Here is a 12,421-nt window from a genome sequence, read left to right as displayed (position 1 = left end):
TAAACTCACTTCGTTAACCCTAACATCAAGGGTAAGTCAAATAAGTATAATTGGCCTTAATCCACAAATCCTAGCTAACTTACTAATTAACTTAATAAAAAGCTAGCGTTAGTAGAAACAAGAGTCAACTAACAACCTAAAGTTACCACTAAATATTGGATATTATTGACCCTAGGATCCTAGGTACTCAAATCCCAAGTCAAGGAGTGAAAATCTACTCCATATTCATAATTGACATTTTCACAAACACTTGATGAGCATAGTAGCAAAACATAGTGAAAGTGCAAAAGATACTTGAAACTATAAACAATCAATAAACAAAATCAACAATAGCAAACCAATCAAACATATATAAACCATAAAACATAAAATTTATCAACAAGAAACTCAAAGATTCACAAGTAATTAAACTAAACAAAGTAGCTTCTATTATAAGAAAGTATAGCAAATGTAGTATATTTAAAGAGAAAGTTAGTTAAAGACTACTTACAATGGAAGAAAGCAAATATCCAAGATCAAAATATAAATGAGCTATTTCTACTATAAACACTAAATAAACTCTAAGAGAGAATTGAGAGAAAATCCTAAGAGAAAACTAACTTAAAAACTATTCTCAGTTACTATAATGAAGTATGTATGGCTGCATTTGTTTACAGAGACAGGACATTGAGACAGGGACACTGAGACACAAAATCGTGTTTGACAGAGGAGACATGGACAGAGACAATGTGTCCAGAGACACTGAATTCGTGTATTTTGTGTCCATCCTGACAGGAAGGACACGGAGACACTAACAAGGGACACAACTTATTTTTTATTTTTTCTTTCATTATTCTTGTTAATTTTTCATAATTATATTTTTTGTTGTTATTTTTCATCTCAAATTTTTTGAATGAAAAAAAAATGATGAAAATAAATTGAATTTTCATAATGAGAAGCACTTTGAGACTGCTATAAGAGTGCTTAGATATTTGAAAACAAATCTTGCACTGGGCCTAATGTTTTCATCTAAGACAGATTTGGAGCCATGTGGTTTTTCGGATAGCGATTGGAGAGCTTGCTAAGACACAAGAAGATTAACATCTGGGTATTATTTATTCACGAAAATATCAATCGTGTCATGGAAAAGTAAGAAGCGAAATACAGTCACAGTTTCATTATGCGAGGCTGAAAATATAGAGCTCTAGCTATGGCAACCCGTAAGACACAGTGAATTACATACATTTTAGAGGATTTACAGATCAAATTAGAGAAATCAATTGCTATTTACTGTGATAGTCAATCAGCCTTGCATGTTGTAGCAAATTCTATGTTCTGCGAAAGAACGAAGCACATAGAAATGAATTGTCATGTTATAAATAAATGGAAAAAATAAATGATAAAACTATTATCAATCTCCACAACAAATCAAACAGCTGACATATTGACTAAAGCACTAGCTCCTAATATGTTTCAGAAATGTCATAGCAAGTTTAGAATATTAAGTAAAAATGATTCTGATTTGAAAAGGGCTGTTATTTGAGTTAGTATATCAATTAACCATACATATAGAGTAGTTAGTTTAATAGTTGATTGTACATAATTGATAGATAAAAAATTTCTTTAGTTAATTAATTAGTTAGTTTGTTGATTGTGTAGTTAGACAATTAAGCTGGAATTTGTATATGAATCCCGCTAGGGAGACAATGAAAAATTTTGATAACGTGTACAATAGACTAGTTATTTAGCCCAATAGGAATAAATAATAAAAACCCTTCACAGATTATCCTAAATTTAAAAACTCTCATTCAGTTATTTCACATCAAATTTCAAATTTCAATTTTCCCAATTTTAAATTTCAAATTTTTCAAAAAATCCAATTAATTATTTCAAAAAAACAACCATAAAAAATTCTAATTTACCAAAATATTTCACTCCAATACCCTCTTCTTTTTCAACCGGCGGCCACTCCCATCTTCATCAATAATCATCTCACTTCACCTTCGCTGCTTGACTTATCACACGCCATTCACCCTTAGTAAAAATAATCATCCACTTAAGAAGAAAAATAATCATCTGCTTACCTAATGAATTGAACATCCAACATATTCTAATTATATATAACTAAACCCAATCCAATCAAAATAATAATCTACATAAAATTTAAAATAATCATCCGCATACCTATTAAAATGACCATACTAAATTAACCATTAAAATAGAAGAAAAAAGAGATGAATAAACAGAAGAAGCAACTATGATCATCCAACAATTTATTTTTTATTAAAAAAATGTATAATTTGACACATGAGTGTTATGATTTAATGTAACCATAAAATAAAAAAAGAAAAAAAAGGCTTGGAACAGATGAGGAGAAGACGACGACGGTAGGTGTGAGGGAGCCGTAACACCAATGCATGCGACCGTGACCCATCCAACGGTTACGTCTTCAACTGGTTGATGAAGGAGGCAGGAGCCAGGCAGACGCAGGGCGCGCACACCATGTAGGTTATTGCCACGGAGACAGGCTGGCACCGAAAGACAAGCGTGCACAATGGGTGAGCGGTGCAGGACCAAGGTTGACCGAAGCAGCTGCTGCCAGTGGGGGGAAGACGTGCGCGAAGGAGGTTGGGCACTGCAGTTTTGATCAGCGCTGATGAAGGCTTCAGGTCACGAGGCGCCGCAGCGGTGGATGTTGAGGGCTACGCCGGCTGGTATCTGTGGCGGCGCAGCAGATGATAGAGGATAGAGAGGGAGAGAGAGAGAGAGAGAAAAACCGATTGGAGGTGTTCGTGACTGTTTAGAATCCTTATTTGCTTTGTATTTAAAATTGGAATTAATTTTGTAAATAATTAATTTAATTATCATTTAATATTAATTTCAAAAATATTTCCATTATAACACTATAAAATCCTTGCTTGTTTGTGAAAGCTTTTTAGTGGGAGTTATTATAAACCTCCATAATATATTTTAACAGTGACAATTTGTAAAACCTCCCTAAATCATTAACAATAACCCCCACAGCCCAATCAATACTAAAATCAACTTATCAATCCCACAGCTCAAATAATATTAGCCCATAATAAAAATTGAAAAAAAAGTAACAGTCAGAAGAGGGGCTTCAAGCGAGAAAAAGAGAGAGAGAGGGGGAGAGGGACGATTCATTGCCGCCACCATTCATCTCCTTGCCGCCGTCGTCTCCTCCTTCAAGCGTTGCCGGTGGAGTTATGAATGGAGATCGTGGAGCCTCTGAATTTTTGTTGACCTCTCAGAGTGACGATTTGATTCAGATTGTTTAGGTAATGCTTTAAATCTTATGATTCTCGGTCGTCTTCCTCCGCGGATTGTGCCGTTGGTTCTGCTTTTCCTCTCCGGCTGCTTGAAGCACTCAAAGTGCGATTTCGGCACGGATTCGGTAGCGCTAGCTGAGGAGATCAAGAAGGCGAGCTAGCGAGTCTCTGTAAGCTTCGATTGAAGCTACGTTCAAAACTATCAGATCTCGTGGAACTGATTTCATGTCGTGTGGAGTCATTACAATGAGGATTTGTTCCTAATTTTTTTCTCGTTCTTTGCTTTCTTCAATTCTTCAATTTTTTTCAAAGATATTAGATTTTGTGATAATTTGATGATATAGTTTTGGCAAAATTATACACAAATCCTGCTTCTTATGTTCTAATGTACTCTTCTATTCTGTAAATTTTTCAGGTCAAGGCAGAGAATTTGATATAGATTGTAAATTTTTCAGGTCAAGGTAGAGGATTTGATATAGATTTAGTTAACAAGGTCTACATTCTCACTCAGCTTCACTCAACAGGCATATTGCACGTGCTTACAACTCTGGCACTGATGTCACCTTTGGAGATGGCTATGTTGAGGTATACTTGGCATGGATTCTGTGTTGAAGAACTATACATGTGATTACTCAAAAGAATGCTTGTATTTATTATTTCAGGTTCTTGCTACCACTCAAACTCCAGGGGAGGCAGGTAAAAGATGATTTCAGAGTACTACTGATGCCGTGTGGCAGTTTCACTGGCTATTTGAGGTATAATAATTCTATAGAAATTAGAGTAGTTACATAATCTACACTTGAACTCTTTAATCTAAGTTAAGTTGTTTAACTATGATGCTGTAGGATCCTAGAAGCAAGGATATTGAGGATGTCCTGATTCTTTCTGGGGATCATATCTACTGAATGGACTATATGAACTTTGTTCAAGTAAGGCACCGTTTCGTCCAATCAATAGTTCTTCCTTTCCTCCTTCAATACTATTGATGCATTCAAATTTGACATGTTCTGACTCATCTTTATATCCAAAATTATGGCGAGAGTGGTGCAGATATTACTCTTTCTTGTTTCTCCATGGATGACAGGTAGGTTGGGTTAATGGTTTTCGAATTTGTTTCTAGTATACATAATCACATGATGTATATCTTGAAGTCACTTTGTCATCTTTCTCTAAATGAGAAACTAACTCTTTTATCAGTTCAAATGAATAAATGATTCAACAATGTTTGTCACATATTGTTGTTTAAAACTCTCTTCATATGTGACAGTCGTGCCTCTGATTTTGGTCTAATAAAGATAGATGATAAAGGAAGGATTCTCTCATTCAGTGAAAAGTTCAAAGGAGAAGACCTAAAAACAATGGTAATAACTCATGTTTGTGCTACTTCTTACATATTAAAAGTTTCAAGAATAAGGTTTACAGCTAATACTACTTCATAATATAGCAAGTAGATACAACTGTTCTTGGGCTTTCAAAGGAAGAGGCTATAAAGAAACCATACATAAATTATATGGGTGTGTATGTATTCAAGAAGGAGATACTTCCGAATCTATTAAGGTACTGAACTATAGCAACATGTGAGACTTTTCAAAGAGCATTCAAATAAAGATTATTTTTATGGATTTGTTTTGCTTTGTCTTTGGAGGTGAATTTGTTTAGTTTTTAGAGAAAATGGTGGAAAAGAGAAAACCTAAAAATTTTAATGATGGTGTTTTCTACTTTTATGTCAAATTCTTGTACTCATAACTTTCATGATGGATTTAGCTATAGACCTTTATCTACTGAATATAAAGTTTAGACATACAAGCTTCTATGCTCTTGAAATTTTTTATGGACCTGCCATATAATTTGGCATAAATTTCTGCACTCCTTTATTACTCTACGGAACTAAGTTATTATTTATTAGGTGATTCCTTTATACTTTCTTTCATTTCTTATGTAAATGTATGTTCTCTCTTCAGATTATGCTTCCAGAAGCCGTTGCAATAGTTATGGCACCAAGAGACAGTTCAAGGTAAGGCACATTACAGATGTATCTTAAATTTTTGATTTATAAAGGCATTTTCTCTAATAAATTTTAGAAGCACAATTAGAGACCATAAGTTGAAACTTGAAAAGAATGTAAAATTCTTCCTAAAAAAGTTAATAAAGGGTAAACTACATTGATATTTTTCTCGCTGTGCTACTCTGATTTTTAATGACAAATTTAATGTATTTATTTCTAATATTATTAGTTAAATTAGATTAAGATTGTTATATTTTTCTAGATTATATCATTGGAACTGAAGCCATCCACAGTTTGTGAGATAAGTCTAAAAAGTGTTACGTTATCATAATGAAATCATGAATAATAGTAGTAATAATTTAATAATAATAATAATAATAATAATAATAATAATAATAATAATAATAATAAAACTAGTGTATGAAACTTTTTTCATTGTAGCAACCGTTTTTTAAAAATATTAGTACCACATACACATACACTCTTCTGAGTTCTGATAATAAAGCAGAGTTTAGTTCAATTACTCTATGATCATCATCATCATCATGTGCTCCTGTCTGAGCTTTCTTAGGCTCTAATCTCATCCTCCTTCTCGTGTCCATTTCTTCTCTTCTCTTGATGTGGCACTAATTCTGCAGCTAAAACAAAATTCAATTCGGTCATCTTAATCTAACTCACTATTGCAATCCTCAACCTTCTTCTCAACACCTAAATTTTTCAAGACAGGTAAAAGATTTCAAGTAAGAAATTTTTATATAATCAGTCATCTTAGCGGAATTTGCAAATGTCTTTTTTCTTTTTTTCTTTCACAAGATCAAATACATCATATTACCATGGAAGTCATCCTGGCTTCTGGGTTCTTTTTGCAATCCTAGCTCTGCTAAAACAGCTTCAAGCTCCTCAAGCTCCTCAATCTCATTTTCTAATATTTTCTAATATGGTAAAAAAGCATATCAAACTTTTGTGTTTTCATTAAAGAAAGAATAAATTCAACAATGAACTTGAGAACTTCATTAGCACAGTCATTCTAATGATAGTGAACAACAAGCTTTATATTAAGGAGACATTATTCTTTAAGAATTTGGAAAAATTGTGCAGCATGCATCATATAATTTATGGATGTCAATATGTTAATTTGGTTATTATTTAAGGTCTAATTGTGGGTAAAAATGGCTTTCTTACTTTCAGGGCCTTTTTTATGCTGGAAATGACACCTTATTTGAATCTACTGGTTTATATGGCAGGGTATGTTACTTCTTTCCCTTTTCCTAGTTTTTCTTTTACTCAAGTTTTGTGATAGGACAAAATAATTAATTGTTTTAATTATTTGTTGTTTCAGTCATCTGTCCGGAGAGTTGCTCTTCATACAAGCAAAATACAGAACCCTGGTTCTTAAACAATTTCTGCATGCTTGTTCAGATATTCGGTTTCATATGCTTTCAAATTATTATTCATTCATAAGAATAACAATTGGTGACAAGCAAATTGGTCCAATCCAGAGTCATACCCGTTTATCATGCATCTATTTGTATGTTGCAATGGTATAAATATAATTTCTCTTATATGAAGTAATTTTTTTTATAGACTTTAGAACACTACGAGAAATCTTAGATAAGTACTGGACTTAATTTGGGAAAAAAGTAACCTAAACTGAATGTCAAAGATAAAGATGTACCACCGCTTAGGTATGAAATTGGTAATTAGACATTTTAATTAGGGCATATATATATATATATATGAGCTTCAGAGGATGAGTGATTCTTTATTTGGAGAAGGTTTAACTCTACTTGATAAAAGGTATGTTATGAAAATTGACATTTTTTTTGGTTTATTTTGATGCACTATGCATTGAACAGGTGTTGTTGTTTGGAGTAATGGCTACAGAGATTAAAAGAAAGGCTCCTCATTGTAACAGAAATTCCTAAATACTCCTATTTTAGCTTTAACAGCTATTGCAACAGCTAATATAAGCATTAGGACTTGTTAACTGCATTGTTAGTTTGTCATTCTTTTTAGATGATAATGGTATGGCTAGAAGTCAAGATCTATTTGTATTGTTTGCAAATACATTTATCTAGTTATGTTTATTATTTAGGAGTTTGGACATAAGTCTGTATTCTATCATGTTATTTTTAATATTTTGTAGTTGTAATTAATGCGATTAGAAAATGATGGTAGTGTACTATTTTTTGTTTTAAAGTATTTCTTTTATGTTAATTTGCTTCTACATTTTTAATGTCTTGTTTAAATATTTCTTTTTAATAATAAATGATTAGTAGTGTAATAATAATGTAGATTAATTTTTAAAAATTATATTGACAGGTTTGTAAAGGTTTGAAACCTCCACAAAATAGCTGTTATTTTTAAAATGGAAAAATTTTTGTGGGGGGTTTTGAACCACCACAAACATTGACCAATAACTGTCACAAAAATTTAATATAAAACCCTACTAAACACACGCGAAAGGCCCCACTGACTAGATTGTGGAGATTTTTAAAAATCTACCACAAAAGACTTCGTGACACCTTAAATTTTGGGAGTTTTAGAAACTCCAACAAACTATTTAGTGAGGATTATAAACCTCCACAAATAAGAGAAAAAACTGTCACAAATAAATAAAAATCTAGTATACACATTATATACTAATTATATTGGCTCCTCATATTTTCTCTTTGTATATATAGGATGAAAATATTTTATGTAATTAATTTTTGTGCTTTTTGTAATGAAAAGCTCAGAAATGATAGAAGTGTGACATACTCTTCCTTATTTGCTGAAAGTTTCGTGTGAAGTTCATTTTCTTCTCCTCTCTTGAACTTACTTTTCAAAAAAAAAAAAAACCAAAAAAATTCTAAACACGACGTCTCCAAACTTACTTTTCAAGAATGCTCAATGTATCATTCATCCATATCCAAATTGCGTCCCAAAACTGGAAGCATCTTTAATTTGGTTGAAGTTGAAATTTTGATATTATATTATGATATCATTTTTTTTAAATTTAAGAATGTATATTAATTACTAAATCTCTAATAATAATAATAATAATAATAATAATAATAATAATAATAATAATAATAATAATAATAATAATAATAATAACTATCAAATGAGTATTCCAATCTGAATTGATGTGAAACTGTAAATTACGGAATAGAACCACAATTTTGACGTTATTTCTTCTTGTAGTAAATCACGAACACAGCATGATTACTATTTTATTGCTGCTCGGTCATAAATCATATAACCACGTTTTCAATAAAAATAATTATCTTATTTTTATTTTATTAAATAAAAACTCAAATATAAATCATGCCTAATGTATTGCTTTGGTTTAATTTAATAATTTTTTTGGGTACTTTACTACAAACTCAAAATCAAAATAACAAAAACACAACGGAATGAATCAACAAATATCATTCTTAAGGATGAATAATGAGTCTGAAACATGCATGATGTCCTTTTGAATTAAGTTGGCAATCCCCTCTTTAAAGCATATGTTTGATTGTTTTCATCAAAACAAGTATCTCTCACTAATTAATATTTTAAGGAAGTGTAGTGCACATGCATGTATATATGCATGCATGTGAATGTACAGCTAATTAAATATGAATGATTTCTTTTTTTTTTTTGGAAAAAACTTAAACTATCAAAATTAAATTCTAATAAATTACTTCCTCTATTTTATATTAATGAGTACTGACCATTTTGATTTTCTTTCGGATTAAGAAATTAATTTACAAAGTAATTGAATATAATATAATATAATTTTAGATACATTAATCGTTAAACATATTAAAAAGATTTAGAATAAACGTTTATAAACATGAATTGGTAGAGTAACTGGATAAGAATAATAGGGAAAAAGGAAAGTGGAAAAACAGAAAGAAATGATACAACAAAAAGGAGATTTAAATTGAGATTTTTATTGCAAGCAGCAAACTCTAAACCATACAAATGCTATAACTTCAAACTCTAACACATACTTGAATTTTTCGATAGTTGTTGAAAACCTAACAATCACTTAAAATTGACTATAACAATATATATATATATATATATATATATATATATATATATATATATAATAAAGCTTATTACAAGACAAATTAAAAGTGTAATATATATTCTAGCTAGCAAATACGTAGAACAAGTGAACAACAACTATATATATAGAGCCAAGAGCAATTATTAAATCAACTTCATGGAAGAAGGAGACCCACTAATCACGATCCTTAATTATTGTTTATTATAATAGGAAGAGGAATAGCTTGGAGGGGTTGATCCTTGTCCATATTTCCAAGTTTCCAATCAAAAGAGTTGATCAAAGATCCCAACATGACATGAATCATTCTCATAGCTAATGGAGAACCAGGACAAATTCTTCTTCCACTTCCAAATGGTGTCAGCTGAAAATCTCTTCCTTTAACATCAATTTTAGATCCCAAGAATCTCTCAGGCAAGAACAAATTGGCATTGTCCCACACATTAGGGTTTCTTCCAATAGCCCATTCATTTATGAGGACCCTTGTACCTTGTGGGATCCTATAACCTGAGATTTCCACATCAACCTTAGCTTTTCTTGGGAGCAAGAGTGGAGCTGGAGGGTGTAACCGTAAACTCTCTTTTACAATTGCTTGTAAGTATGGCAGTTTGGCAACGTCGGACTCATCAATAGGGTTACCTCTTCCAATGTTTTGTTCCAACTCTTGTTTGGCTTTGGACATAACCTCTGGATTGTGGAGTACTTCAGTCATTGCTCTTTCTAATCCATATGCTGTTGTATCCGTTCCCGCTACAAGTAGATCCTACAATATAATTGAACCGAATTTTTCTAGATGAGAAATGAAACTTTGTAATATCGATCAATTAACATTTGTAAAGTCTTTCTTTGTGTAGCTTACATTTTTGTTTTATTCATTTGAAGTCAAATGTCAACTTATTGTTGAAAGAAAAATTACGAATGTTTAGTAACAGTTTTTAAAAGTCAAAAGTAAAATGATTGGATTTGTACACAAAAGATGTTAACGTATAAAATTATTTAAAGTTATCACTAAAAAATAGCTTTAAAAAAAACCTTTAGAGCACTGATTGTATGCAAGAATTTTTTTTTTCACATCAAAACATTTTTAGAAAAACTGTTCACATGGAATAGTCAGTAAAAAAAACACTTCTAAACAATTTTTAAAAGAGAAAATCTAAAAAGCCAGTATTTTTATTAAAATTTGGTTAGCATTTAATTATAAAAAAAAGTAAATAATCTCACACCATTGAATAAAATCTTACACTATTAAAAATATCAATAATAACTAATTAATGACAACAAATCACAAAATTTGCTGGCCTAACACTTCTCATATATTTCTCGTATATTGACCCTAATAACATATTTGTAATGTTTTCTTGATAATTAGTAATCCTAAATTTATTTTAGTTACTTTTTCCTTTAATTATACGCACAAATAAAAAAGGATAAGAGAAACTTACAAGTAGGAAGTGTCTGATTTTTTTCCTGTCCATCCTCTTGCTATCTTCTTGAGAAACATCAAGGAGTGCATCCAACATGTCATTATTTGTGACATAATTTCTCTCTTCTCTCAACTTCAACCTTTTGTCAATCAACTTATCCAAACTATGGAAGAATTTGGTAAGGTAATTGATAGTGTGTCTTTGGAGGCCTTGAGGATCAAATATTTTCAAAAATGGAAAAATATCCACCACATTTGTTGTTCCGGTTAGTTTCAAGAGAGTGGACACAATTTCCTTGTACTCTCCATTCTCTACAGATTCAACAAAATCCTCAGACACAAAAGTATAGGACAAGAAATTTATGCATGCCCTAAAAGCCGCGTGTCCTACGTTGACAGCTTCGCCTGTTTGGCCGTATTTTCGCATGTCGTTGAGAAGATCTAGAAGCTTCTTGCGCCGAAGCCCTTGACTTAGATCAAGGACTTTGGTGGAGAACAATTGTTCATTGCATATTTTCCTTAGATCTTTCCAAAGTGGACAAACAGGTAAAAAGGGCAAGCTATAGTTATGGTGATCAAGGGAGGTTACAATACTCGGAACCGTTCGATCCGAGAACAACAAATCATTGGTTTGGAGAACTTCTTTGGCAATGTTTGGTGAAGAGATTATTACAGTGGTTGATTGACCAAACTTCAAAAACATTATGTCAGGGCCATAAAGCTTAGCAATCTTAGCCAATGTTTGTTGTGGCTTATTGCAAAACTCAACAAGGTTTCTCACCATGGTAAAGAAGGAAGGTCCTGGTGGTAATGGAAGCTTGTGTTTTGATTTTTCTCTTTTTGCATGAACAAATTTTGTGACAATGCATGTCATCAATACAAGGATCAATGATAGGGACAAGTAAGAATAGTAATGCATAGAGATTGAGAGGGTATGATGGTCATTATTTGGTTCAAGAATTACTTCACCAAATAATGTTGAATTCATTGATGCATGCCAATGTGCTAATAACAATGTTGATTCCATTAATGTCTTTATGACAAAAACAAAATCAGATAATTATTGTATGTTTTGATTCAAATAATAATAGAGAGTGTAGTAGTGTCAAGTGTGTTGATGCAAGTGGTTGTGGTGATGAGAGTAAGGAACATCTCTGGCTTTGTATATATAGTGGTGCAGTGCCTCTAATTAAGATGAATAATCCATTATCTTTCACACACGTGGTGTTTTTCTTTTTATTTTTTTAAATATCTTCAAAGAATAGTTGAATTAATTGTCAATATTAACACATGTCCATTTGGGGTAATTTAAATAGTGATTATTTCATATTTTATATTATCACGAGTAGTCATGACATCGAAGCGCGTCTAAACACTTTGACATTAGCACAGGTTACGTTGTTGAACAAACTCTAATAGAATAATTAAGCAATGTTAACCACTAAAGAAAACAACAAAAGAAAACAGAAAACAACAATAACAACACTTTTTGATCCGTCCCTTATAGCTAGTATTCAACTAGCTTATAAGACGGAGCTTAAAAAGAATTTTGAGGGGGCAAAAATTTTAACATAAAATTATATAATGCTATTGTATTAATTATTTTTAAGTTTGTTACTAGTATGACAAAAGATATGTAAAAAAAAAATTATAATTGTAAAAAATTAAAGTATTATAAACCG

At 31.5% G+C, this 12,421-nt stretch overlaps 2 protein-coding genes across 10 annotated transcripts; one reads left to right on the top strand and one right to left on the bottom strand.

Moving 5' to 3' along the window:
• The first annotated feature begins 2,947 nt into the window (after window positions 1-2,947).
• Window positions 2,948-7,443, top strand: LOC112703540 (uncharacterized). 9 transcript variants are annotated; one of them, XM_072199692.1, is made up of 12 exons: window positions 2,954-3,278; window positions 3,685-3,724; window positions 3,794-3,854; window positions 3,932-4,024; window positions 4,115-4,198; window positions 4,320-4,353; window positions 4,537-4,630; window positions 4,714-4,826; window positions 5,231-5,283; window positions 6,463-6,519; window positions 6,614-6,815; window positions 7,131-7,443. In XM_072199692.1, the coding sequence occupies exons 9-12, from the start codon at window positions 5,234-5,236 to the stop codon at window positions 7,197-7,199; spliced, it is 378 nt and encodes a 125-aa protein (XP_072055793.1). In that variant the 5' UTR covers window positions 2,954-3,278; window positions 3,685-3,724; window positions 3,794-3,854; window positions 3,932-4,024; window positions 4,115-4,198; window positions 4,320-4,353; window positions 4,537-4,630; window positions 4,714-4,826; window positions 5,231-5,233; the 3' UTR covers window positions 7,200-7,443. The 9 variants fall into 9 exon arrangements, 8 of the variants coding, with proteins under 8 accessions (XP_072055794.1, XP_072055793.1, XP_072055792.1 ...); XM_072199691.1 differs by having other exon boundaries at window positions 3,685-3,730; XM_072199689.1 differs by having other exon boundaries at window positions 2,954-3,439.
• A 1,950-nt stretch (window positions 7,444-9,393) lies between these two features.
• LOC112703539 (7-ethoxycoumarin O-deethylase-like) lies at window positions 9,394-11,861 on the bottom strand. Its single transcript, XM_025755023.3, has 2 exons — window positions 10,759-11,861; window positions 9,394-10,079 (listed from the first exon to the last, which is right to left on the bottom strand). Exons 1-2 carry the CDS (start codon window positions 11,764-11,766, stop codon window positions 9,507-9,509), a joined length of 1,581 nt encoding a protein of 526 aa, XP_025610808.1. The 5' UTR covers window positions 11,767-11,861; the 3' UTR covers window positions 9,394-9,506.
• Window positions 11,862-12,421: the final 560 nt, after the last annotated feature.

This window comes from Arachis hypogaea, chromosome 7 (genome assembly GCF_003086295.3).
Source record: "Arachis hypogaea cultivar Tifrunner chromosome 7, arahy.Tifrunner.gnm2.J5K5, whole genome shotgun sequence".
NCBI classification, from domain to species: Eukaryota; Viridiplantae; Streptophyta; class Magnoliopsida; order Fabales; family Fabaceae; genus Arachis; species Arachis hypogaea.
Note: the sequence above shows the minus strand (reverse complement) of the source record. Positions and strands in the feature narration are given on the sequence as shown.